Raw genomic sequence first — 25,874 nt, 5'->3', positions numbered from 1 at the left:
TGGAGGGCGTCTGGTTGATGACTGGAAAAAAGAGAAGATGAAGAAAGATGGAGGAGGCGAGTCTGGTCAAGATGCGTGATACATACAAACAGACTTGCTAAAACGAAACCCTTTCGTACAGCTAATTAATCTTAATTTTAAAAAATAGTAGCTAAGGGGAGTGTGGCATCTGTCTCTAAGGTATGGTTTAAAATGGTCTGTGAAGGGCCAGGAGTGAGGGCCTAGTGGTAGAGTGCTTGCCTAGCATGCACGAAGCCCTGGGTTCCATCCTCAGGACCACATATACAGAAAAAAGCCAGAAGTGGTGCTGTGGTTCAAGTGGTAAAGCACCAACCTTGAGTAAAAGAAGCTCACGAACAGTGCTCAGGCCCAATACACAGAACATATGATCGATTCCCAGAGATCAGGAGACTCAGATTGGTTCAGATCACTGGGGAAGGGAAGCCATAAATTACTGAAGAAATTCCCTTTGGCCCAGAAGACACGTGGTCTTTAGCTCATTGACGAATCACATTTCTTTGGTTTTGTTTGTTTTGTCAGTCCTCCATCTGGTCATATCCCTGAGCTCTTCTGCTCAAGGCTGGCAGTCTATCATGTGAGCTACAGTGTCACTTCTGGTTTTCTGGTGGTTTATTGGAGATAAGAGTCTCATGGATTTTTCTGGTCCAGGCTGGCTTTGAACCTGGATCCTCAGATCTCAGCCTCTTGAGTAGCTGGGATTCCAGGTATGAGCTACCAGGCCCGGCACCCACCAGTTATTTATTGTTTATTGAATTCCACACACCAGGACTTTCGTATGAATGATTTAGACTTTGGAAACAGCTATAGAAAAGAGGTGTTTTGGGCCGGGAGTTTTGGCCTAGTGGTTAAAGTGCTTGCCTAGCATGCATGAAGACCTGGGTTCGATTCCTCGGTACCACATACATAGAAAAAAAGCTGGAAGTGGTGCTGAGGCTCAAGTGGTAGAGCTCTAGACCTTGAGAAAGTCCAAGGACAGTGCTCAGGCCCTGAGCCTCAAGCCCAGGACTGGCATAAAAAAAAAAAAAAAAAAAAAGAGGTATTTTTTTTCCTTCTAAACTGAGACTTGGGGACTTGAACATGGCTGAACTTCTGCTGGGTAGTTCCACATTTAGTCTCTGAAATTAAATAACCTCATTTATACTTCTGATTTCATGAGGAAGCTGACTTAGAAACACCTATGGTAAAAAAGAATCTTGCAGGCATAGTTTTGATTTGCAATTTCTTTTATTTGTATATAGTCAGGAATAAGTGGCTATTCTGCTGAATTTAGTGTGCCATGATAATGTATAAATACATAACTTTCCAAGGATCAGAGAGAGAGAGAGAGAGGGAGAGAGAGAGGATGCAGGAGAAGAGAGAGAGAGATAGAGAGAAGAGAGAGAGAGAGAGAGAGAGAGAGAGATATCTTTCCATTGTGGACAAAAAAAGACTAAAATCCAACGATAGAGTTTATTTTTGTGTGTGTGAAACTTTGAAAATGACCAATTCCTATTTGTGTGTGGTTTTTTTCCCCAATAAATAAATAATGAAATAGAAGATACACAAAGTCCTGTGTTCAAGTTCTGGCTCCAAAGGAAACAAATAAAAACAGAGAGAGAAGGGAAGGGGTGACATTGTCTGAAAAAGAAATGAATCCTCATTACCTAACTTATATCATGGTAACCACTGTGTACATTATCTTTATCATAACAATAAAAATTAAATACTATAAAAGAGAACAAGCCAGGCCTGGGTGGCTCATACTTTCTAATCCCAGCTACTCAACAGGCTGCGTTGTGAGGGTCACAGGTTGAAGCCAATCCGGGCAGAAAAATACATGAGACTCTCATCTTCCCATAAACACCTACTCAGAAAAAGCCAGGAGTGGAGCTGTGGTTCAAGTGGTAGAGCACCGGCCTTGAGTAAAAGAAGCTCAGGGACAAGGCCCAGGACCCTGAGTTCAAGTCCTATGGCCTACAAAAACCAAAATCAGAACCAGAAAACAACACTATTCTCCTAAGCACTATTCTCTCTAGACACCAGAAATGGTGAATGTAAAAAGGATGCAGACGAATTTGTTGTTTTTGCGCTCATTAAATCTCCTTATTATCTGATATAAGCCAATATTAATGAATAAAGTTATAAAAGGACCACATACTCCCTAAACTATTGTGCTGCCTCCTGTTGTGACCAAGATTTTTATGTGTGTGTGTTGGTACTGGGACTTGAACTCATGGCCTTCTAGTCTCAGATTTTTACTCAAGGCTAGCATGCTACCCTCTTGAGCCACCCCTCAGCTTCTGTTTAATTTGGTTAATTGGAAATCAGGGCCACCCTGACTTTTCTGCTCAGGTGGCTTTGAACTTTCATCCTCAGATCTCAGTCTTCTGAGTGGCTGGGATTCTAAGCGTGAAGCATCAAAGCCAGGCTTCTCATAAACATTCAGTCTCTTAATATCATAACGTCAAATCATTATTCCAATCACCTTCTGGATAAGGTGTTACCATCAGCCCCATTTTAACCTTTAAAGTTCTATCTAAAGTTTCTTATTTTTTTAAACAAATTACTAAAGTAATTTTTTTAAATTACTTGTCGAAAGAACTCACAAAGAATTGGCACTGTGGCTTAAACTTGGAATGCCAGCTCCTCAAGAGGCTGAAATCTATTATTGCAATTCAAACCACCCCAAGCAGATTGAGTCTTAACCTCCAATAAGCCACCAAAAAGCCAGAAGTAGAGCTGTGGCTCAGATGGTAAAGCACCAGTCTTGTGCACAAAAGCCAAGGACAGTACAAGACCTGAGTTCAAGTCCCACTAATGACCTGCCCCAAAGGAAAAGTTCTAGAGTAACATTATTGAAATATTTTCAGGACTGCTTGTATCAAAATGACAAGGTAGGAACCATTAAAGCCACAATTTCACATCTCCTCAGCCTTTGGACTGGCACATTTTAAACAAACACCTCTTTTGAGGAAGTGAAAAAATCATGTTTATTCAAGAAGTAATGGACCCATTACCCTGACGAATGTAACCATACATTACCCCAACCATAAAATACAATTAAACAACAGTAAAAAAAAAAAAAGAAAGAAAGAAAAATCATGTTTATAGTTGCAGTTAAGAGGAAGAGCTCTGGGCTGGGAGTGTGGTCTAGTGGTAGAGTGCTTGCCTCGCATGCACGAAGCCCTGGGTTCGATTCCTCAGCCCTACATTCAGAGAAAAAAAACCAGAACTGGTGCTGTGGCTCAAGTGGTAGAGTGCCAACCTTCAGTGAAAGAGCCAAGCAAGAATATAAGGCCTTGAGTTCATGTGTCACTACACACACACACACACACACACACACCACACACACAACTGAAAGAAATTATTTTTACCCAAGGAGAAGCAGAATGGAAAAGGAAAGGGAAGACGGGAGGAAGGAAAGGAGGTTGAAATAAAGCCACATGTAATTAGGTACTTCTTCCGGTTGGTTTATTGTGCCATGGAACACGCATGTGCCAACCCATCCTCTGTTTCTTCTACCCAGGTAGATGCTCGACCTTCGCCAGGCCTGCCTTCCTCTCACACATGAAGTAGTGTCTGTCCGTGCAGAAGGTAGGGCGGATTTTCCCATTATGAAAATAAGCACAACTCATATTTGGTCTTGGATCCCCAGAGTGATCGAGCCTGGGAATTCAAAAGCCACAAGGAAAAGAATAAAGGAAGAATGGATTTCATTGAAAAGTGAATGCACACGAGCAAGCCGGACCAACACAGTGAGTGGGTGTGTGGGTGAGGTGATTGGAGAGGAGGGAACACAAAGGGTTGGAGAATCAGAGTTCGAAACCCAGCCTGGGGAAGGAGCCACCAGAGATCTGCAAGACTCAGTTTCCCCTGATGAAACCTACTATAGAGGGAACAGAACACACATAAAGTGTGTGTGTGTGTGTGTGTGTGTGGTGTGTGTGTGTGTGTGTGTGTGCTATTCCTGGGGCTTGAACTCAGAGACGAGGTGCTGTTCCTGAGGTTTTTGTGCTCAAGGCTGGTGCTCTACCATTTGAACCACAGCTCCACTTCCGGCTTTTTGCTGGTTCGTTGGACATAGGGTACCCAGGCTGGCTTTGAATCACGATCCTCAGATCTCAGCCTCCTGAGTATGACAGCCTACTGGGTATGAGCGTGAGTCCACCAGCACCCAGTTCATATCTCCACCCACCAGAAAGGAAGATTTCATGGCAGAATATTCTAGAAGGCCCCTCTATTGGGATTTTTCTGGTGACTTACATGTTCAATGGCAGAACAGAACCATCTTCCCATTTCCCAGTTCTTACTCGAGCTGTCATAGGATAATCCAAGCCAACGAATTAAAACCGTCCTGGCCTTGATGTATTCCTATAAGAAACAAATAAACATATAGATTTATAAACAAGTCAGTAACTAAAATGGTCAGAACTCTTATGACAGGAGGCATAAAATCATCAAGTCAATGAGTCATCTCATCAGCGAGTTGATTGGATTTCGGTAGACATATGTCTATTAATGGCTGCTATTGAGTATTTTTTTTTTTTTGGTTGGTCATGGGACTTGAACTCTGGGCCTGGGCACTGTCCCTGAGCTCTTTAGCTCAAGGCTACTGCCCCTATCCCTTGAGCCACAAGACCACTTCCCAGTTTTCTGGTGGTTAACTGGAATAAGAGTTTTATGGACGTTAGTGCCCGAGCTGGCTTTGAACCTCGATCCTCAGATCTCAGCCTTCTGAGTTGCTGGGATGACAGGCGTGAGCCACCACACATGGCCTGAATATTTATTTATTTATTTGTTTGTTTCTTGCCAGTCCTGGAACTTGACCTTGGGGTCTGGGCCACTATCCTGAGATTTCTCAAGGCCACATAAGCCATAGCACCACTATTAGTTTTTTTTTTCTGTGTCTGTGGTACTTCTTGTATGCTAACCAAGCACTCTAACACAAGACCACATTCCAAGCCCCAAGTATTAAATATGTAGAATTGTGGCCCATTGAGTTGCTGGAATATCTAAAAAAATTGATGTATAAAATTCTTTCCTCTCCTAATCTTCTTACGTGTGTTCATAATAATTCCATTTTCAAGCTATTTGAGATGAGATTTCCCCAAATCGATGACCCAACTATGGTTCAGATAAGATGTGGAGTAATTGACTTGAAGAAAAACGGCAATCAGAAATGACATTGGTGGAGCCTGGAGTTTGGCCTAGTGGTAGAGTGCTTGCCTAGCATGCATGAAGACCCGGGTTCGATTCCTTGCTACCACACACATTGAAAAAAGCCGGAAATGGTGCTGTGGCTCAAGTGGTAGAGCTCTAGCCTTGAGAAAGTCCAAGGACAGTGTTCAGGCCCTGAGTTCAAGTCCCCAGACTGGCAAACGAAAAATACATTGTTAATCATCCTTATTATTCCTCAGTCCAGCTCTACCCACCCCTGCTTGATTGATTTGCTCATATAGAGAAATGTTGATTTGTCTTAGCTGATTGTGGAAAGGAAAGAAAATGGTATCTGTGGCAGAGATTTGTAAATAATATTATATGTATGCTTCCTGATCAACCTTTGGTTTTGATGACTTCTGTCCTTTCCTTTTCCTTTCTTCTCATCTTCCTCCTCGCCTGTCCTTTTCTCCTTCTTTCCTCTTTTTCTTCCTCCTCCTCGCCCCCTCCTCCTCTATCTCTTCCTTTTCATCCTCTTCTTCCTAACAAATTCTTATGACAGAGTTAACCCAGACTGACCTCACACTCAAAACCCTCCTGCCTCAGTTTCCCTTGGGCTTATAGCCCTGGGCTACCTGCTCTGACATACTTTTCTCAAAGGCAGCTCGGGCTGCTGGGAAGTCTGTGAGACTCTGAAACCACCAAAAAGCCGGAAGTAGAGCCATGGTTCAGGTGGTAGAGCACCTGCCTTGAGCCAAAATACTTAGGGACAGTACCTAGGCTCTGAGTCCGAAGTCCAGGACACACACACACACACACACACACACACACACACACACTCGGGCTCAGTGGAACAGTTGAGCTTTGTCTCTATATTTCTCTACCAGGACACTCTGGCTGTTGACTCTGGTCATGGTGGCGTTAACGTCGGCACAGTACAGCTTGCCTCTCCTCCCATGTCAGGTTTGTGCCTGAAGAATCCATAGCAATGGTCTCCATAAACCTCCACCCGGACTCGCAGGGGCTGCAGGGGTGCGCTGCAGAGAGATAGGGGTGTCAGGGTCCCCCCCAACTCCTTCACTCACTCCACACACATGGCAGGAGGAGATCTGAGGAGCCTGGGGCAAAAGCAGTCCCAGCAGGAAAGTCTATGACAGTCCATCACCAAGGAACCACTAAACAAAAGGCAGGAATGGGGCCCTGGTCCAAGTGGTAGAGCGCCAGCTTTGGGTGATAAGGCTAAGTAAGGGCAAGAGGCCCTGAGTTCAAGTTCTGGCACAGGAAGGAAGGAAAGAAGGATAGAAGGAAGGAAGGCATGGGGGGGAGGGAGGGAGGGAGGGAGGGAGGGAGGGATTACAAACTCTACTCACCATAATTGCCCTTATGCTTTTCTTCCATCTGTTTTATTTGAAGCTTGGCAGAAGTTTCTTGGCTAGCCCGCTGCAGACTTTGTGCCAGCCTCTCATTCTCAGTTTGTAGGTAATTCTGCTGGGTGACAGCTACATGTAGGAAGTGAGAGGACATGACAGCTTGCATTGGGGGTTAGAGAAGCGATGCAAGAAGCTTTCGGTCTACTTGACTTCCCAGGCTCTCCTCTCTCTCTCTATACATATATCATAGAATTCATATAGAATGATATATAAGTACATTACATATTGTATATATGCATACACATGGATCATAATAAAGGGAAGTGAAAAGTGAAGTATTAAGAACAAACTTCTAGGGGCTGGGGAGTGCGGCCTGGTGGTAGAGTGCTGGCCTAGCATGCATGAAGCCCTGGGTTCGATTCCTCAGTACCACAGACACAGAAAAAAGCCAGAAATGGCCCTGTGGCTCAAGTGGCAGAGTGCTAGCCATGAGCTAAAGAAGCTCATGAACAATTCTCAGGCCCTGAGTTCAAGTCCCAGGAAAGAAGGAGGAGGAGGAGGAGGAGGAGGAAGAGGAGGAGGAGGAGGAGGAGGAGAAGGAGAAGAAGAAGAAGAAGAAGAAGAAGAAGAAGAAGAAGGAAGAAAGAAGGAGAGAGGAAGGAGGAGGAGGAGGAGGAGGAGGAGGAGGAGGGAGGAGGAGGAGGAGGAGGCGAAATGCTCAGGGACAGTGTCCAGGCCCCAGAGTTTCAAGCCCCACAACCAGAAGAAAAAATAAAAAAGAACTGTACAAGCTGCTCTGTGACATTGTGAGACGACACAATTTCATTTACAGGAACTAGGGAGCAGTATTTCAGCAGACGAAATGAGAAGGAAAGGCATTTTAGGTTGAGGGGCTGGATTGAGCTTCAATTCAGATCAGGAAATTTAGCAAGTTCTGGATTGGCTGGGTTTTTGGATGTTCAAGAGAGAGGAGATCAGAAAAAATCGTTTTCTAAAATCTCTCGGATGTAACTGACCAAGGTCTTAAGGGTTAGTTTTAAAATTGTGAAAATGACTTTCATTCATGAAAAAAATATTCGAAATGATTAGGATGGAGGGGGCGGGAATAAAAATTCGGTTTTATGATTAAACCTAGATATTGGCAGCTGTGTTTGTATAGAACAATTGGAATTATGGCAAATTCATCCATTTTTTTAATGTCCACTAGCTATTCAATGTCTGAAATCAAATGGTTAGTAAAGAATTTCATACTTACACATAATCCCCAGTGCCACCAGGCCCACAAACAAACCCACGGACAACACGAGCAGAATTAAAGCCATCACACGCCACCAGGAAAAGGAAACGGGAGCAGCTGTTATCAAAAAATAAAAAATAAAAATTAGGGCTGGGAGTGTGGCCTAGTGGTAAAGTGCTTACCTAGCATGCAACGAAGCCCTGGGTTCGATTCCTCAGTAACACACACACACACACACAAGCCAGAAGCTCAAGTGGTGGAGAGCTAACCTTAAGCCAACAAAGTTCAGAGACAGAGTCCAAGGCCCCCAAGTTCAAGCCCCAGTTTCAGCCCACAAAAACAAGAACAACAACAAAACGAAAGTACAGAAATGAAATAAATACAAGTAAACAAATAATAAACAAATAAAATGTATTAATAACACAAATATAAATAGCAACAAGAATTAAACAAAGACCTTCTGTATGTACTATACCTGGGTAATAACAATCAACAAATTAAATGAAAAAAAATTATAAAAGAAAGTAAAAAGCAAAGGAAAGACAGGGGGAAATAAACTTTTTTTTTTTTTAAAAAAAGAAATAAGTTCAGGCAGGAAAAGACAGAAAAGAAGGGAAGAAAGAAGACAAAAAAGAAGGAAAGAAAATCATGTTTTCAGATATTCTTTCCTAGCTCACAAAAATGCACCAAACATTAAATTCCTAAGAGTCTGAATGTATTTTTGTGTTTTGTTTCTGTTGGCGATGTACTGTTGCTCAACTAATGTCTCCAGCAGGCAGGAGAAGAATAAATAGGAATAAAATGAAATACAATTGTATCCATCCACTTATACCTGATAAAAAAAAAAAAACACAGAAAAATGGTGACTGAATCCCTTACCTGGAATGGGCTCAGGCTTTCGGGGCTTGGGGTTCAAGGTGATATAGCCATCTTCATCTTGCATGTTGTCCCTTTGTGCTTTCGGTCAGCTCTGAGTCCAGTGGTCTGGGCAAGGCAGTGTCCCCAGGAAAAAAAAAAAAAGTCAGCATGTCACATGACCTCCTCTCCCAGTAGGGGACAGAAGTTTGAGACATAGGGTTGATTTTGGGGGGTTATTGTTGTGTGTCTCCTTTTATTGTCCAGGAAATCCTCTCATGGCTGTTCAGAGATCAGGGGTCTTAAATCTAAATATTCTTCTCCCACCCTCCCCCAGCCCCCCCAAATAATAATAATAATAACTGTGGTAAAGAAGCAAGATAGGGTGTTTGTTTCCTGTTTTCTTATCTCCCCTTCAGAACCAAAGGCTATTTTGTTCCTGAGTCATTTCAAAGGACAAAAAAGTTCATGCTTTAGTTTAACCCCAGGAAAGTGGAAGTAAATAGATTTGTTTCTTCTTCTTCTTTTTTTTTTTTTTTTTGTCAGTCTTGGGCTTGAACCCAGGGCCTGGGTACTGTCCCTGAACTCTTCTGCTCAAGGCTGGCACTCTACACTGCTGGTTTTCTGGTGGTTCACTAGAGAAAGAGTCTCCTGGATTTTTGCGCCCTGGCTGGCTTTGAACCTCCATCCTCCTTTCTCAGGCGTGAGCGAAGGGTGCCTGGCTTAGTACTTTTTTCTTTCTTCCAAGGACTAGTTAGTATTTATCTTATCAATGATTTTACTTGCTGTTTCCTCTTTAGTTAATACCGTTATACACTTGACTTGTCAGTATACAAACTACTTGAGATCTCAGAGCAAAGATTTGGTTTACTGTATGATTGTGTTTTTATTTTTTCCTTGTCGGTGGTGGGGCTTGAACTCTGGTCCTGGGCACTGACCCTGAGCTCTTCAGCTCAAGGCTACTACCCTACCCCTGGAGCCACAGCACCACTTCCGTTTTTCTAAAGGTTAATTGGAGATAGGAGTTTCATGTTCTTTTGGTGCACTGGCTGGATTTGAACCCTGATCCTCAGATCTCAACCTCTTGAGTAGCTGGGATGACCGGTGTGAGCCACCAGCTCTGGGCCAGTAATTTGTTCTTAAACCTTCTTAGTATCAGTTTCACTGGATTATTTGTCATTGCACTGAAAATTATCCTTTATTTTACAAGTTTCTTTTTTTTCCCCCATTCCTCAGATGGCTTTGATATTGAGGTGCTACTTTAGAATACTTCCAGGAACCCAGATGTAGTCTCCTCCCTCTTACTTCTATGCTAAATCAAAACTGAAATGTAGAAAAATGAATAGACAGTTCCACGGACTCCCACTAAATGCCAGATTTCATGAAAATGCTAAAAACTCAAATATCTTAACCCCCGAGTCTAGCTGTTGACATTGTATTTTCTTCTCTCAACTAAAATTGCTGACCAATTTTTTAAAACCATAAGCAGGATAAATTAGATTATTATCCTCCTGTTTGACGATTTTTTCCCCTATGGTTTTAATCAGGTTCTTTCCATCTCCTCTTTCCTTTCTCCTTGTCTCTCACCATCTCTGCCTCAGTCTCTCTCTGTCTCTTCCTTCCCTTTCTCCTCTCTTTTTTTTTTTATTCATCTTTTTTTTTTTTTTGGCCAGTCCTGGGGCTTGAACTCGAGGCCTGAGCACTGTCCTTGGGCTTTCCTCAAGGCTAGCACTCTACCACTGGAGCCACAGCACCACTTCTGGGTTTTTTTTCTATGTATGTGATACTGAGGAATCGAACCCGGGTTGCTAGGCAAGCACTCTACCACTAGGCCACACTCCCAGCCCTGCTTTCCTGGGGTTAAACTAAAGCATGAACTTTTTGGTTCATTGAAATGACTCAGGAACAAAATAGCCTTTGGTTCTGAAGGGGAGATAAGAAAACAGGAGACAAACAGCCCCTCTTGCTTTCTTTTTGCTCTTCCTGCTTATTTATGTTTGCTCTTTCTGTGTTTATGCAATCCTGACTTGAAAGTCAGAGCTCAACGTCAGTAATCCAATATGAATAAAGAGATACACGATACACGTTGCAATCAGATTATCCACAGTGGGGAGAGAAATGATTTCAATGAATGTGGGCAGGCCTTAATTTAAATGAGACTTTTAGACAAGGCATACATGTGTGTATGTATAGATATTATATGCATTAGAGAGCATAAAATATGTGCATATACACAGTATACATACATTATATACTCTGTATGTATAATGTATGTAACATGTAAGATGAGTATAAATGTGTGACTATCATACACACAAACACACACAAACTTTGGCTTACATTTATTATTTATTTACTGATTGATTTGGTCGTGGGGCTTGAACTCTGGGCCTGGGGACTGTTCCACAGCTCTTCAACTCAAGGCTAGCTCTCTGCCACTTGAGCCATAGCACCACGTCTGGTTTTCTGTTGGTTCACTGGAGATAAACGTCTCATGGACTTTCCTGTCCAGGCTGGCTTTGAACCACTATCCTCAGATCTCAGCCTCCTGAGTAGCTAGGATTACAGGAGTGAGCCACCAGCATTCAGCTTACATTTAAATTTTTTGTTGTTATTTTGCCAGTCTTGGGGCTTGAACTCAGGACCTGGGCACTGTCTTTGGGTTTTCTCAAGGCTAGAACTCTACCACTTGAGCCACAGCACCAATTCCATTTTTTTTTTCCTGTATATGTGGTACCAAGGAATCGAACCCAGGGCTTCATGCATGCTAGGCAAGCATTAGGCTACACTCCTGGCCCCTATATTTAAATTCGTTAAGCCATACATTGAATTCTTTGGATGTATATATAAAGCTATGTTATGTATTCACTGTAGCAATAGTACAGGGTATGGGGATTGTCTGTTTGAGGGGTGTGTGTGTGTGTGTGTGTGTGTGTGTGTGTATCCAGTAAATACCATCCTATAGTCATTCTCTGTTGCCTCCTTGTGGCCACTTATTTATCTGCATTCTATTTGCTTTTATTTTATTTTATTTTTTGGTGGGTCCTGAGGCTCGAACTTGGACCTGGGGCTAGGCGCTGTCCCTGAGCTTCTTTTGCTCAAGGCTAGAGCTCTACCACTTGAGCCACAGCACCACTTTCGGCTTTTTCTGTGTATGTGGTACTGAGGAATCGAATTCAGGTCTTTGTGCATGCTAGGCAAGCACTCTACTATTAGGCCACACTCCTGGACTTTTATTTCTTCCTTTCTTTCCTTTTTCCTTTTTTATTTTTATTTTTTTGTGGGTCATGGGTCTTGAACTTGGCCTGGGCACTGTTCCTGAGCTCTTCAGCTCAAGGCTACCGCCCTACCCTTGAGCCAAGTCCCACTTCCCATTTTCTAGAGGTTAATTGGAGATAAGAGTCTCAGGTCCTTTTGTGCCCGGGCTGGCTTTGAACTTGATCCTCAGGTCTTAGCCTCCTGAGGAGCTAGGATTACAGACGTGAGCCACCACACCTGGCTTATTTCTTTCTTGTAAACAATTTTGAATTAATTCAGAATTTAATTCGTTCAAGCACAGCATGAGAAGGCTGGTACTGGTGTCCCACACCTGTCATCCCAGCTACTCTGGAGGCTGAGATCTGAAGATCAAGGTTCAAAGCCAGCCCGGGCACAAAAGGACCCGAGACTCTTATTTCCAAACAACTAGCAAAAAGCCAAAAAGGGACATGTAACTCAACTGGGAGAGCACTAGGTCCCGAGTTCAAATCTCAGTAATAGAACCAAAAGAAAGGGGGAAAAATGGACAACAGGAGAATTGAGGGTATTTCAAGTCTTTATCTGAAGATGGCGTCATCCTTTACTGAGCTGGGAAAATACAGGGGAAATTACTTTTTGGGAGTATGTTCAGTTTGAAATACTATAATAAATCTAAGCAAATATGTCAAGAATCCAGCCTAATTACACAACAATGAGCTCACTCAGGAGTGAGTCTAACTGAGAAAAGAGAAGTAGGATTGTGTTTTGGGTCAGTTAGAGAGGAATCGGTGAATCCATTGGGTTCAATCTCTTAAAGAAAAAAAAAAAAAAGTAAAAAGCCAGGTGGCTCTCGCCTGTAATTCCAGTCACTCAGGAAGCGAAGATAGGAGGATCACGGTTCAAAGCCCAGGTAGCAAAGTCCAGGAGACTCTTCTCTCCAATGAACCAGCAAAAAGCTGGGAGTGCAGCTGTGGTTCAAGTGTGTTAGTCTGGAGCAAAAAAATGAATAAATAAATCAAAACAAAGCTCAGAGACAGCACCCAGGTCCTGAGATCAAGTCCCAGGACCAGAACCAACCCCCTCTCCCCCCCCCCCAAAAAAAAGAAATCTTAAAGGTGAACTTCATCTTCATACAAGTTATTTTAACTCAAACAGTATAAAGTCAAAGTTCTTTTAAATCTCTAGAGAAGAGACAAGGTTTTTGCTGGTATGGCACCTACATAGGATCTTAATTTTCTTTTTTCTTGTCATCAAATTTAATCCTAAATCAATTTTCTCTGAGCTTCTGATGGGGTAGAGAGAAAGAGGAGTGGTTCGATTGGTAGGGGGTAAAAAGTAGTAGAGGTAATAACATATGTGGCAGACAATGGTCCACCATGACACTTCTTGTTCCCATAATCCCTTGGGCTCCTGCTCAAAGGCTTCATCATCCCATGATGCCCCAAGTGCCTGCTCCAACACTTCTTCCCATAATGCTCTCAATGCCTGCTCAACCAATGGAAAGGTGCAGAGTGAAAGATACACAAAGCTATCAGCCAATCAGCACCAAGCCCAGGGGCGGGGCTATGGAGGAGCCTGGGCTATATAAGCAGACCTTTCAGAGGCTGCCATGACTCTTCTTCTCAAGGTGGAGAGTTCCTTTGCTTTGCTTCAGGGTTTCCCTTCTCTTTTGAGTAAATGTACTCTGCGTACCTTTAATAATTTCCTGACTTTTAATTCTTTAATTGGCAGAAAATAAAGCATCTGTCCCAAGATGGTGCCAGAGGACACCACTCCAAATTCCCAGACATAGTCACTTTTCTTTAAATTAAAAATAATTTTGGTTGTTGGTGGTGGTGGTGGTGCTGGTGCCAGGGCTTCAGGTTAGCTTGATTTGCTCTCAAAGCTGGTGCTGTACCATTTGAGCCAGACCTCCGGCCTAGGGTTTTTTTTTTGCTGTTTTATGAGAGATGGAGTCTAGAGGATTTTTTTTTTTCCTGAGGGGGCTCAAGGTGGCTTTGAACTGTGATCCTCAAGGACAAAACTCCTGAAGAACATCGTATATACACCTTTTTCCATCCTTTTTTTTACTTTTTTTGGTAGTTTGACTCTTCAGACTTGGCTTGTCCTCAGGAATTCCAGTCTCAGCCTTCTGTTTGTATATTCTGGCTGACATCGAACTCTGATCCTCAGATCTTCGCCTACTGACTAGGTAAGGATTACAGCCATGAGCCATCAGAGCCCATTATTTACATCTCTAAAGGAGTCCAACTAGCTACCTGGGCCTGCATTCAAAATGGTGTCTGGTAACCCTGTTCTGGCTGAGCAATCACACTCTGCAGCCTGAACTTTCCTTCTCTCGAGGAATCCCAGGAGCTTTGCACAAGCATAAGCCTATTTGATTTGCCAAGGTAAATAGTCTCTTTTCATTTGCCACCTGGGCCTGACCAATGAGCTTTGATTTGCAATCCACCAATCAGGACGGTGGCCTTCCTGCAAACTGGCCTCCTTCCTTTACACAGTGGATAACAGCATAATATAGAGAAAACATAGACGGGAACTTCTAATAGCACACTTCCTTCCCCACCCCTCCCCTACTGAAGGCTGGGATGCTGCTGTGTGTAAAGGAAAAAAAATGAGTTTTTAGCTGGGCTACTCAGGAGGCTGAGATTTGAGAATCATGGTTTGAAGTCAGCCCGGGCAGGAAAATTCATGAACCACTGGCATCCAGTATTTTCTTACATTCAGTAAATGAGGAACAAGATGAAAACCAAAAGATATAAATATTCAGAGAGGCAGAAATCTGGGCATAGTAATTTTATTCCATTTATGTGATGCACGAGATGTTAGCAATATCAAGTTCTTTCCAACTGCAGGATCTGAGCAGAAGCAAAGTAATTCTTCTTTTTCTTTAAAAAAAAAAAAACTACAAACTTTCGTCTTGAACTTTAACCTAACACACTTTCTACTTGTACTGGCTCAGCAATTTTCTCACATATGACATATCTCTTGTCAGTACAGGGACTAGAATAAATATAGGTTCCATCTGAATATCCACAATACATCTTATTTATGTCACTCAGGTTGCTTTTATGCCTGGAAAGGAAAAATAGGAAAATACTAGGAAAGTCAAATATTTGATAGACACACATACAAAAAAAAATGACTTTCGAAGCCGGTTGCAGCAGCTCACACCTGTAATCCTAGCTACTCAGGAGGCTGAGATCTGAGGATCATGGTTCAAAGCCAGCCCGGGCACTAAAAACTGTGAGACTCTTATCTCCAATTAACCACTAGAAATTGGAAGTAGCGCTATGGTTCAAGAGGTAGAGCGCTAGCCCTGAGCAAGAAAGCTCGAGGATGGCAGTTCAAGCCCCAGCAAGACACAAAAAGAAAAAAAAGTCTCTATAATTAGGCTATTCTCAATGACTTGACAAAATAAGGATATTTGTGAATTTTCTTTTTGGCGCAGTACTGAATCTTGAACTCAAGGCCTGGACAGCATTCAGAGATTTTGTGCTCATGGCTGGAGCTCTACCACGCTGAGCCATAGTGCCACTTCTGTTTTTTTTGGTAGTTAAAGTGTCTCATGAATTTCCATGCTGAACCTGGCTTTGAACTGTGATCCTTAGATCACAACTTGCTGAGCAGCTGGGATTACAGGCGTGAGGCACCAGTGCCTGGCTAATAGGAAAAAAATGTTTGCATGAGTGCATGTCAACAATCTACAATTATCTTGAGGAAAATAAAGTTTAAAAAGTAGATTTAGAGGGCCAGGAGTGTGGCCTAGTGGTAGAGTGCTTGCCTAGCCTGCACGAAGACCCGGGGTTCAATTCCTCAGTACCACATACATAGAAAAAGGCAGAAGCAGTGCTGAGGCTCAAGTGGTAGAGAGAGCCCAAGGACAGTGCTCAGGCCTTGAGATCAAGCCCCAGGGCTGGCCAAAAAAATAAATAAATAAATAAAGATTTAGAACAATAAAAGAATAAAATAGAAACTTACCAGATAGAAGACGTAAGACTCTGTTCCAGTGTCATGTATAAGTTGTTATTTTTCATAGGAGACATGCCAAGCCAATAGTTGCTATACCACTGGGTCTTTACAAACTCCTAAGAAATAAAGATGTTCTGTATACAAAATTATCTTTGGCTGGACACTAGGTTCAAAGCCAGCCCTGCGAGGAAAGCCCATGAGACTCTGATCTCCAATGAACCACCAGAAAACCAGAAGTGACACTGTGGCTCAAGGGAGGGGGGGGACAAAAATAATTATGTCTCTACATCCTTTCTATGGATGTGTATATGTATTTCTAGGTCTCGTGCATGCTGGGAAGCACTTTACCACTAGGCCAAACTCCCAGCCTCAACCCAAACTTTTGTAACCCATCGAATGTATATTTTGTTCTTATTCTTCACTTAACTATATATTATGGAGTCAATAATTATCAGTGAACCATTTGTGAAAGGTCTGAGAAAGACATAACTGTTTTCCCTTCCTCTAAAAAGGGTGAAGAAGAAAAGCTTCTGATACTGAGGTTTGATCTCAGCCCCAGGCCTGGGCAAGGTCCCTGAGCTGTTTGGGCTCAAGACTGGTATTCTGCCACTTGAGTCACAGCTCCACTTCCAATTTTCTGGTGATTTCCTGGAGATAAGAATGTCATGGACTGGGCCGGGAGTTTGGCCTAGTGGTTAAAGTGCTTGCCTAGCATGCATGAAGACCCGGGTTCGATTCCTTGGTACCACATACACAGAAAAAAGCGGGAAGTGGTGCTGAGGCTCAAGTGGTAGAGCTCTAGTCTTGAGAAAGTCCAAGGACAGTGCTCAGGCCCTGAGCTCAAGCCCAGGACTGGCAAAAAAAAAAAAATGAAATTGGTAATATTCAGAAACAATTTCTAGGATCTTTGTGAGGTTTTTTTTTTTTTTTTTTAATTTTGGCCAGTCCTGGGGCTTGAACTCAGGGCCTGGGCACTGTCCTTAGACACTCTTTGCTCAAGGCTAGTGCCTTTGGGCCTTTGGGCCTTTTCTATGTATGTGGTAGCGAGGAACTGAACCCAGGGCTTCGTGGAAGGAAGCATGCATTCTACCACTAGCCCACAACCCTGGCCCAATCTTTGCATTTTGATAAATACCCAGAGAGCCTATCGTCAGATTTGATTGAAATGTTCCAACCGGGAAATCCTTACCCTATCTGAATTCTGCACTCTCCCATCTTCTTCCTCCTCGTCAACCTCTACAATTACACAAACACCTAGCTTATGTGCTTGTGATTTCCTGAGATCATTGCATTAAGTCTCGAACACCTACCTCATACCTTAATTAAATTAAGCCAGAATTAAGGGATGCCAGTGGTTCATGCCTGTAATCTTAGCACCTCAAAAGAAGCTGAGTTCCCTACAATAGATGAGTGGATGCAGAAAATACGGTCTGTCTACAGGATGGAATTTTATAGCCATTAGAAATAATAGTAGTATGTCGTTTGCAAAGGAATGTCTGGACCTAGAACAAGTCATGTTACGTGAAGTAAGCCAAACTCAGAGGGACAAGCAATAGGATGGTTTCTCTAATATCTAGAAGGTAGATCTAAAATACAGCAGACATGCAGGGAGTTTGGCCTAGCGGTAGAGTGCTTGCCTAGCATGCACAAAGTCCTGGGTTCGAGTCCTCAGTACCACAAACACAGAAAAAGCCAGAAGTGGTGCTGTGGTTCAAGGAGTAGAAAACTAGCCTTAAGAAAGCCCCAGGACTGGTAAAAAAATAAATAATACACCAGACATGATAAATGATCCAGGACTCTAGGCATTTACCTGCAGTGAGCCCAAGAGAGGGTATTCTTACAAGAACATTGCCTATGTGTCTCTGATCATGAAAAATATTTACCTACATGAACTCCAAGAAAGGGTAACACGAGGGATTTTTTTTTTTGCCTTTTGTTGTCTCTGTTTTCTCTCTTTGTCTTGTTTATTTATCTGTCTTTCAAGGTGGTAAGGGGAAGCACAGAAAACTGGACTGTTGAACTCTACAGCTTGTGGCTGGGCTGGAAAACTGGGAGACAGAGAAGGAAGGGGGACAATGTCTAAAAGAAATGTATTTTTTTTTCTCCAGGCGCTACTGGCTCCCATCTTGTCACCCCAGCCACTCCAGAGGCTGAGATCTGAGGATTGCCATTCAAGGTCAGAGCAGGCTACAGATTCTGAGGCTTGAATGTAGAGCCTTGAACACTATCTCTGAGCTCTTCTGATGGTTCATTGAAGATAAGAGCTGAATGGGCTTTCCTGCCCAGGCTGGCTTTGAACCTTAATCCTTAGATCTCAATTTCCTGAGTAGCTGGGATGACAAACACGAGCTCTCAGTGTTTGGCTATCTCTTTTTATTCTGTGGTAGAACATGCAAGGTCCTTTCTTACTGAAAGACAGATTGAAAGACTTACCAGTGTACTTTTGTTGTTAATTTTCAACAGGTTGGCATTTTTGTCAGCACAGAACTTTTCACTGTTTTTCCACGTGTTATAATTACGATACACAAAATAACATTTATTTGTATTCCATATCCAATCCCGTGAACAAGGTTTACATTTGTGCTCTGGAAGGGAAACATCCTTTTATTTGTTTTACTGTGTTTGCTTCTGGGATTTCATTTAGAGCCAGTTCTGGGGCTTGAACTCGGAATCCCATGTTATCCCTTTGTTTTTTCACTCAAGGCTGGCCCTCTACTATTTGAGCCACAATTGAGCCAGTTTTCTGCTTGTTAACTGGAGATCAGAGTTTCACAGGCTTTTCTGCAACAGCAGGCTTTGAACCATAATCCTCAGAACTCAACCTCTTCAGTAGCCAAGAATACATTTTTCAGCCACCAATGCTTGGCTTTTACTTCTTGCAAACACTAGATGAAATTTCCAAATGAGATTATCTATAGAGAAATGTATTTTCCTATCAATCTATCATTTACTGAACTTAATAGTAAACAGATTTTTATATCACCTTCATAATAATAAAAATCTTTTCACTAATTTGAGATTTGAGAAATTGATTAAATTATGTCTTGATATAAATTTAAAAATGCAGCTGGTGACTCACGCCTGTAATCTTAGCTACACAGGAGGCGGAGATATGAGGACTGAGGCTCAAAACCAACCCAGCCAGAAAAGCCTGTGAGACTTTCACCTCCAATGAACCACTAGAAAACTAGAAGTAGTGCTGTGACCAAAAAAAAAAAAAAAGGAAAAGAAAACGCATACAGTTTTAACACTCATATATAACCATTATACCTGGATAATTCAGTATTGTATACTTATTATTTTCTGATTTTTTTTAACTATACGAAACTGTCAACCTTGCCATAGACTATGTTTGATGTCTTCCTTTTCTTTTCTTTTCTTTTTTTTCTGGTGGGTTGTGGGGCTTGAACTGTGGGCCTGGGTGCTATCCCTGAGCTCTTCAACTCAAGGTTAGAAATCTACCACTTGAACCACAGTGCCACTTCCGGTTTTCTGGTGTTTCACTGGAGATAAAGAGTCTCATGGGCTTTTGTGCCTGGGTTGGCTTTGAACCGTGATCCTCAGATCTCAGCCTCTGAGTAGCTGGAATCACAGGCGTGAGCCACCAGCGTCTGGGTTGCTTAATTCCTCTTTTTTTTTTGGTCAGTTCTGAGGCTTGAACTCAGGGCCTGAGTAGTGGCCTTAAGCATTCTCAAGGCTCGCACTCTACTACTGGAGCCACAACACCACTTCTGGTTTTTTCTACATGTGTGGTACCCAGGAATCGAACTCAGGTCTTCATGCATGGTAGGCAAGCACTCTACCACTAGGCCAAACTCCTAGTCCTTAATTCTTTTTATTTATTTATTTTTTTGCCAGTCCTGGGCTTGAGCTCAGGGCCTGAGCACTGAGCCTTGGACTTTTTCAAGGCTAGAACTCTACCACTTGAGCCTCAGCACCATGTCTGGCTTTTTCTATATATGTGGTACCAAGGAATCGAACCTGGGTCTTCCTGCATGCTAGGCAAGCACTTTAACCACTAGGCCAAACTCCCGGCCCCTTAATTCTTTTCTTCATCAATGACTTTAGCTGAGTGCCAGTGGCTCAAACCTATCATCCCAGCTACTCAGGAGGCTGAGATCGGAGGATCACAGTTCAAAGCCAGCCCCGGGCAGAAAAATTCATGACATTTTTATCTCCAAGGAACCATCAGAAAACTGAAAGTGGCACTGTGGCTTATATGGTACAGCATTAGCCTTTAGCAAAAGAGCTCAGGGATAATACCCTGGCACTGAGTTCAAGCCCCAGGACCAACACACACACACACACACACACACACGTTCTGTAGCTTTCGTTTCTGTTCTCATGAACAGCTCTGGGAACCACAGAATTACCTGGATTGCTCTTCTGTAGCTCACGACACAGCCTGGTGGCCAGAGTTTGCATTGCAATCGAGAGGCTCTGGATCTTCTCGGAACTGTTTAAATTATCCATCTGCTGCAGAGATACATTTCTCTGAAGTCCTTCTTGAGCATGTTTTAGTTTATAGACTCCACATCAAAACAGAGAGAGAAAGAAGAAAAAGAAAGAAACCTGTAAATCTTCAATACCTTGAAAAGGTTTTGTGTTTTTTTTTTTTTAAACTAGTAATACTAAAAAAGACCAAAGGGGGAACAAAAGACTTGGCTTTAGTGGTAGAACACCAACTATGAGGGAGATAAAGCTGAGTGCTAGACTCTGAGCCTAGCTACTCAGGAGGCTGAAATAGGAGGATCGCAGTTCAAAGCCAGCCTGGGCAGGAAAATCTATGAGACTCTTTTTTGTTTTTGCCAGTCTTGGCCTTGAACTCAGGGCCTGAGCACTGTCCTCGGGCTTTCTCAAGGCCAGAGCTTTACCACCTGAGCCTCACCAACCATTCCTGGCTTTTTAAAAAATGTATGTAGTACTGAAGAATTGAACCCGGGTCTTCATGCAAGCATGCTACCATGAGGCTAAATTCCCAGCTCCATGAGACTCTTATCTCCAAAGAACCATCAGAAAATCAAAAGCGGCTCTGTGGCTCAGGTGGGAGAGTGCTAGTCTTGAGTGAGAAAGCTTGGGAACAGTGCCTAGACCCTGAGTTCAAGCCCCAGGATGGGCTGCACACACAAAAATGGGGTGATACATACTCACGCTCCCCAAGATTCCTAGTCCAATGAAAAATAGTAGAAGGAAGAAGAGAGTCAGACCCAAAGCAGTTTTAACCCATAAGTGGGAAGGCGCTGCAGGCACTGTGGAATACAAAAGTAACAAAGATTTCTTAAAACAGTGTTTTTGGGTTCCATTCATTCAAACAATGTCATTCATTCATTCATTCATTTTGCTTTTCTTTCTTTCCTACCATGCAACCTGTAAAAGAATTCATTAGAGCCGGGAGTTTGGCCTAGTGGTAGAGTGCTTGCCTAGCATGCATGAAGACCCGGGTTCGATTCCTCGGTACCACATACATAGAAAAAAGCCAGAAGTGGTGCTGAGGCTCAAGTGGTAGAGCTCTAGCCTTGAGAAATCCCAAGGACAGTGCTCAGGCCCTGAGCTCAAGCCCAGGACTGGCAAAAAAAAAAAAAGAGTCTCAAAAAACTGCAAATAACACTGTGGCTTCAAGTGGTACAGCCCTAGCTTTGAGGAAAAAAAAGAATTTGTTAGATACTCCAGGAAATGAAAAAAAATCCTCTGCTCAAGATGTACTACTCATAAATTGAAACCCCTAAAAGAAAATAGCCAGAAGCCAGGCATGATGGCTCACACCTGTCATCCTAGCTACTCAGGAGGATGAGATCTGAGGATCAAGGTTCAAAACCAGCCTGGGCACAAAAGGACCTGAGACTCTTATCTCCAATGAATCTCTAGAAAATGGGAAGTGGGGCTTGGCTCAAGGGTAGGGTGGTAGCCTTGAGCTGAAGAGCTCAGAGACAACACCAGGCCAAGTTCAAGCCCCAGGACCCACAGAAAGAAAGAAGAAAGAAAGAAAGAAAGAAAGAAAGAAAGAAAGAAAGAAAGAAAGAAAGAAAGAAAGAAAGAAAGAAAGAAAGAAAGAGAGAGAGAAAGAAAGAAAAAAAGAAAGATAGAAAGAAAGAAAACAGCCAGAACCTGGTGCTCATGCTGTAATCCCAGCTGCTCAGGAGGCTGAGATCTGAGGACTGCAGTTCAAAGCCAGTCTGGGTGGCAAAGATCATGAGACTCTTATCTTCAGCAAACCACCAAGGGTCGGGGAGCTAGAAGTGGCACTGTGGCTTAAGTGGTAAAGTGCTAACTGTGAGAGAGAAAAAAAAGGGCAGAAACAGCATCCAGGCCCTGAGTTCAGCCCTAACACTGGTACAGAGAGAGAGGGAGAGAGAGAGTGAGAGAGAGAGAGAGAGAGAGAGAGAGAGAGAGGGAGGGAGGGAGGGAGGGAGGGAGAGAGAGAGAGAGAGAGAGAGAGAGAGAGAGAGAGAGAGAGAGAGAGAGAGAGAGAGAGAGAGGAAGAAGAAGAAGAAACAACAAATACTTGCTTGGCTTTCTCAAGACTAGAGCTCTAGAGTGGTACTTGAGCCACAGCACTATTTCTAGCTTTTTCTATGTCTGTGGTACTGAGGAATTGAACCCGGGTCTTTGTGCATGCTAGGCAAACACTCTACCAGTAGGCCAAACTCCTGGCCCCAAATACTTGTTTATTTGCATGGATTTTCATTTTGTTTGTATCATCCATGAACCTGACTGTATAAGGTATTTTTTTTAAGTAGCTAGACACCAGTGACTCACACCTGTAATCCTAGCTACTCAGGAGGCTGAGATTTGACGATCGTGGTTCAAAGTCAGCCTGGAACAGGAAAGTCCATAAGACTCTTATTTCCAATGAACCACCAGAAAACCAGAAATGGAGCTGTGGCTCAAATGGTAGAGTGCTAGCTCACCACTTGAACCAAAAGAGCTCAGGGACAACACCAGGCCCTGGACTCATGGCCTGTGATCAACAAAACAGCACCACCTTAGAAATAATAGTAATACTTCTTCTAATTGTTTTAATGCCAGTTCTAGGGCTTGAACTCTGGATCTAGGGGCTGTGTTTGACAGTTTTGTTTTATTTTTTTTTGGCTTAAGGCCGGTGTTTTACCACTTGAGCCACAACTCTACCTCCAGCTTTTTCTTTTTTTGAGGTCAACCTCATAGACTTTTCTGCCCTAGTTGGCATAGAACCATGATCCTCAGATCTCAGCCTCCTGAGTAGCAAAAATTATACGCTTGAGCCACTGGCATCCAGTAAACTATTCCTTCCTTCCTCCCTCCCTCCCTCCCTCCCTCCCTCCCTCCCTCCCTCCCTCCCTCCCTCCCTCCCTCCCTCCCTTCCTTTCCTTCCTTCCTTCCTTCCTTCCTTCCTTCCTTCCTTCCTTCCTTCTTTCCTTCCTTCCTTTTTTCCTTCATCTTTCTTTCCCTCTTGCTTGCTTGCTTTTTGCTTGGAGTTGAACTCAGGGCCTGGGCACTGTCTCTGAGCTTCTTTTGCTCAAGGCTGGCGCTCTACCACTTGGGCTACAGCTCCACTTCCAGCTTTTTCTGTGTAGGTGGCACTGAGGAATGGAACCCAGAGCTTTCTGCACATTATGTGAGCACTCTGCCACTAAGCCACGCTTCCAGGCCACATTAAATCATCGTAAGGATATGGTGGGTAAAGGCTATTTCAAACAAATGTATTTCCAGTAGCATGGCAGTCTAACCATACTTCTGAAACACAGGAAATCTGTTTTACACCTCAGTTAATGTCAAAATAACTGTAACCGGAGAGAAGTAAAAAAAAAAAAAAAGAAAAGAAACGTACACACACACACACACACACACACACACACACACAGAGTTTGTTCTGGATAATATAAATCAGCACTGCAGAGAACATTACAGGTGGTAAAAAAAATATCTCATCTCTCTCTTCTTTGCTCTCTCTCTGTTTCTGGCTTTCTCCATGTTTTCTCTCACTATGTCTGTCTTTGTCTTTTTCTGTCTGTCTCTCAGACTGCTGTCTCTTTCTTTCCATCTCTTTGTCTGTCTGTCTGTCTGTCTGTCTGTCTCTGTCTCTGTCTCTTTCTGTCCATCTCTTTGTATGTCTCTCTATCCCTCTCTCTCTCTTTCTCTGTCTCTGTCCATTTGTCTTTCTCTGTCTCTGTCTGTCTCTGTCTCTGTCTTTCTCTGTGTCTCTGTCTCTTTCTATCCATCTTTGTCTATGGCTCTGACTCTCTTCCAAGTTTCCCAGTATCCTTCTTCTTTCTCTCTTAGACAAATGAAATGTAAACATAAATAAATAAACAAATAAACAACAAATTAAATGAAAAGGCTCTCCTAGACATCCTATAAACTTATCCACAGAAATAGCACGCTTTATACACCTTAATCATTTCGAAACAACTATTCAAAAGTAGAACATTGACAGATGATTCATTGTTGTGAAATTTCACGAAGCTAGTTCTTTTTAAAACAACAGCAAAGCATTAAAAGCATTTTGGGAGGCTTTGTTAAAGATTTCAATTTAGTAATAACCCAAATTCACATTGAATAAGAACCCTGTCCATTCACCGAACCCCAAGTGATAAGTCCCATTTTTATTACCCATCTCACCCCACATTTGCAACTCAAAATCCTTACCTTTTGTCTCCAATCTGTCCAACTCCTGGATTTTCTCTGCCTTCCCCGAGTCTTGGAAGTGTAGATCCGCATAAGTAACTTCCTCAGACATGAGGGGTGGAGAGCGCACAAAATAAAAAGTGGTGAAGAGAAGAGAGAGCTGCCAGCTGAATGTTGGGTGAAATGTGGAAGTGGACACAGCCTGACGCTGCTTCTAAACCTGCTGCGCCAATCAATGGCTCATCTGTGGTCTCCAGGAGGGATGGGTGACTGTGGTAAGAGGAAACATTTCTCTCTGCCAAACTCTCTTCTGCTTTCTTATTGCTACAGAGACCAGCTTCAGAAATTAGGTTTGTTTGATTTCTGGGAGGACTGGGCTTTGAATTCAATACCACCCACTCTTGCTCCACTTTCTTGTTACAGATTGGTGCTCTACCACTTGAGTCAGGTCTCCAGTCCAGCATTTTGCTGGCTAGCTAGGGGTAGAGTTGAGAGGACCTGACTGCCTAGATTGGCAGTGAACTGAGATCCGTGTCCTCTGTAATTAGGGTCACAGACATGAGCCACCAGCTCCCAGCTCACAAATAGAGTGCCAGTTGTTGGGGTTTATTAGGGGTGGGTTATGCATCCTCACACACATGCATGGACTGATCCTGGGACTTGAACTCAGAGCCTGGATGCTGTCCCTGAGCTTTGGTGCTCAAAGCTAGCCCTTCTACCAACTGAGCCACCAATTCCACTTTCAGATGTGTGGTGGTTAACTGGAGACAAGAGTCTCATGGATTCACCTATCTGTGTGTGTGGTATGTGTGTGTGTGTGTGTGTGTGTGTGTGTGTGTGTGTGTGTGTGTGTGTGGTCCTGGGGCTTGAACTGAGTTTTTTTGGCTCATGGCCAGTGCTCTACCACTTGAATCACAGCACCACTTCTGGTTTTCTGGTAGCTCATTGGAGATAAGAGTCACACAGACTTTTGTGCCTAGGCTGGCTTTGAACCCGTGATGCTCTGATCTCAGGCTCCTCAGTAGCTAAGATGGCAGATGTGAGCTACCAGCAGCTGGCACGTATTCCTTTTATAAAAGTGCACAATGATCCTGAGTCCCCGTCGCGGGGAGCAATGTAGACACAACACTGTTAATACCTAAGCAAAATAATAATCCTGGGCTTCGTGCATTCTTTCCTTTAAATTTGACTAACAACACTTAGGATTACATTTGCAGATGAATTTAGATCAAATATATAGAGCCTTTGCATCGTTAAGGGTGGTCTGGGAGCGTGGCCTAGGGGTAGAATGCTTGCCTAGCATGCACAAAGGTGTAGGTTCGATTCCTCTGTACTACATATACAGAATAAGCCAGAAGTGGAGCCGGGGCTCAAGTGGTAGAACGCTAGCCTTGAGCATAAAGAAGCTCAGGGACAGCGCCCAGGCCCTGAGTTTGAACCCC

General features: G+C 43.1%; 2 protein-coding genes across 3 annotated transcripts; both read right to left on the bottom strand.

Moving 5' to 3' along the window:
• Positions 1-3,449: 3,449 nt before the first annotated feature.
• Positions 3,450-8,927, bottom strand: Clec1b (C-type lectin domain family 1 member B). The gene is given in 10 exon segments (XM_090325059.1): positions 3,450-3,666; positions 4,264-4,298; positions 4,300-4,371; positions 6,042-6,104; positions 6,106-6,123; positions 6,125-6,159; positions 6,162-6,194; positions 6,528-6,656; positions 7,783-7,881; positions 8,644-8,927. Coding segments are annotated over 10 exon segments (696 nt in total). The 5' UTR covers positions 8,708-8,927; the 3' UTR covers positions 3,450-3,518.
• Positions 8,928-14,637: 5,710 nt separating this feature from the next.
• Positions 14,638-24,585, bottom strand: Clec12a (C-type lectin domain family 12 member A). 2 transcript variants are annotated; one of them, XM_090325243.1, is made up of 6 exons: positions 24,454-24,585; positions 20,976-21,077; positions 20,202-20,357; positions 18,262-18,413; positions 15,838-15,944; positions 14,638-14,931 (listed from the first exon to the last, which is right to left on the bottom strand). In XM_090325243.1, exons 1-6 carry the CDS (start codon positions 24,542-24,544, stop codon positions 14,784-14,786), a joined length of 756 nt encoding a protein of 251 aa, XP_090181369.1. In that variant the 5' UTR covers positions 24,545-24,585; the 3' UTR covers positions 14,638-14,783. The 2 variants fall into 2 exon arrangements, with proteins under 2 accessions (XP_090181369.1, XP_090181370.1); XM_090325244.1 differs by lacking the exon at positions 20,976-21,077.
• Between the last annotated feature and the right edge of the window lie 1,289 nt (positions 24,586-25,874).

This window comes from Megascapheus bottae, chromosome 37 (genome assembly GCF_031878675.1).
Source record: "Megascapheus bottae isolate mThoBot1 chromosome 37, mThoBot2.hap1, whole genome shotgun sequence".
NCBI classification, from domain to species: Eukaryota; Metazoa; Chordata; class Mammalia; order Rodentia; family Geomyidae; genus Megascapheus; species Megascapheus bottae.
This window is presented reverse-complemented; position numbering and strand designations above follow the sequence as displayed.

Bases quoted from the DNA above. Each gene is read 5' to 3' on its own strand.
- Clec12a (XM_090325243.1), bottom strand. From the start codon at position 24,544: ATGTCTGAGGAAGTTACTTATGCGGATCTACACTTCCAAGACTCGGGG. The intron at 21,078-24,453 runs GTAAGGATTTTG...TGTATTCCACAG, and splicing joins GGACAGATTGGAGACAAAAG to TGCCTGCAGCGCCTTCCCAC. The intron at 15,945-18,261 runs GTAAGTCTTTCA...TTTATTTCTTAG, and splicing joins TTAACAACAAAAGTACACTG to GAGTTTGTAAAGACCCAGTG.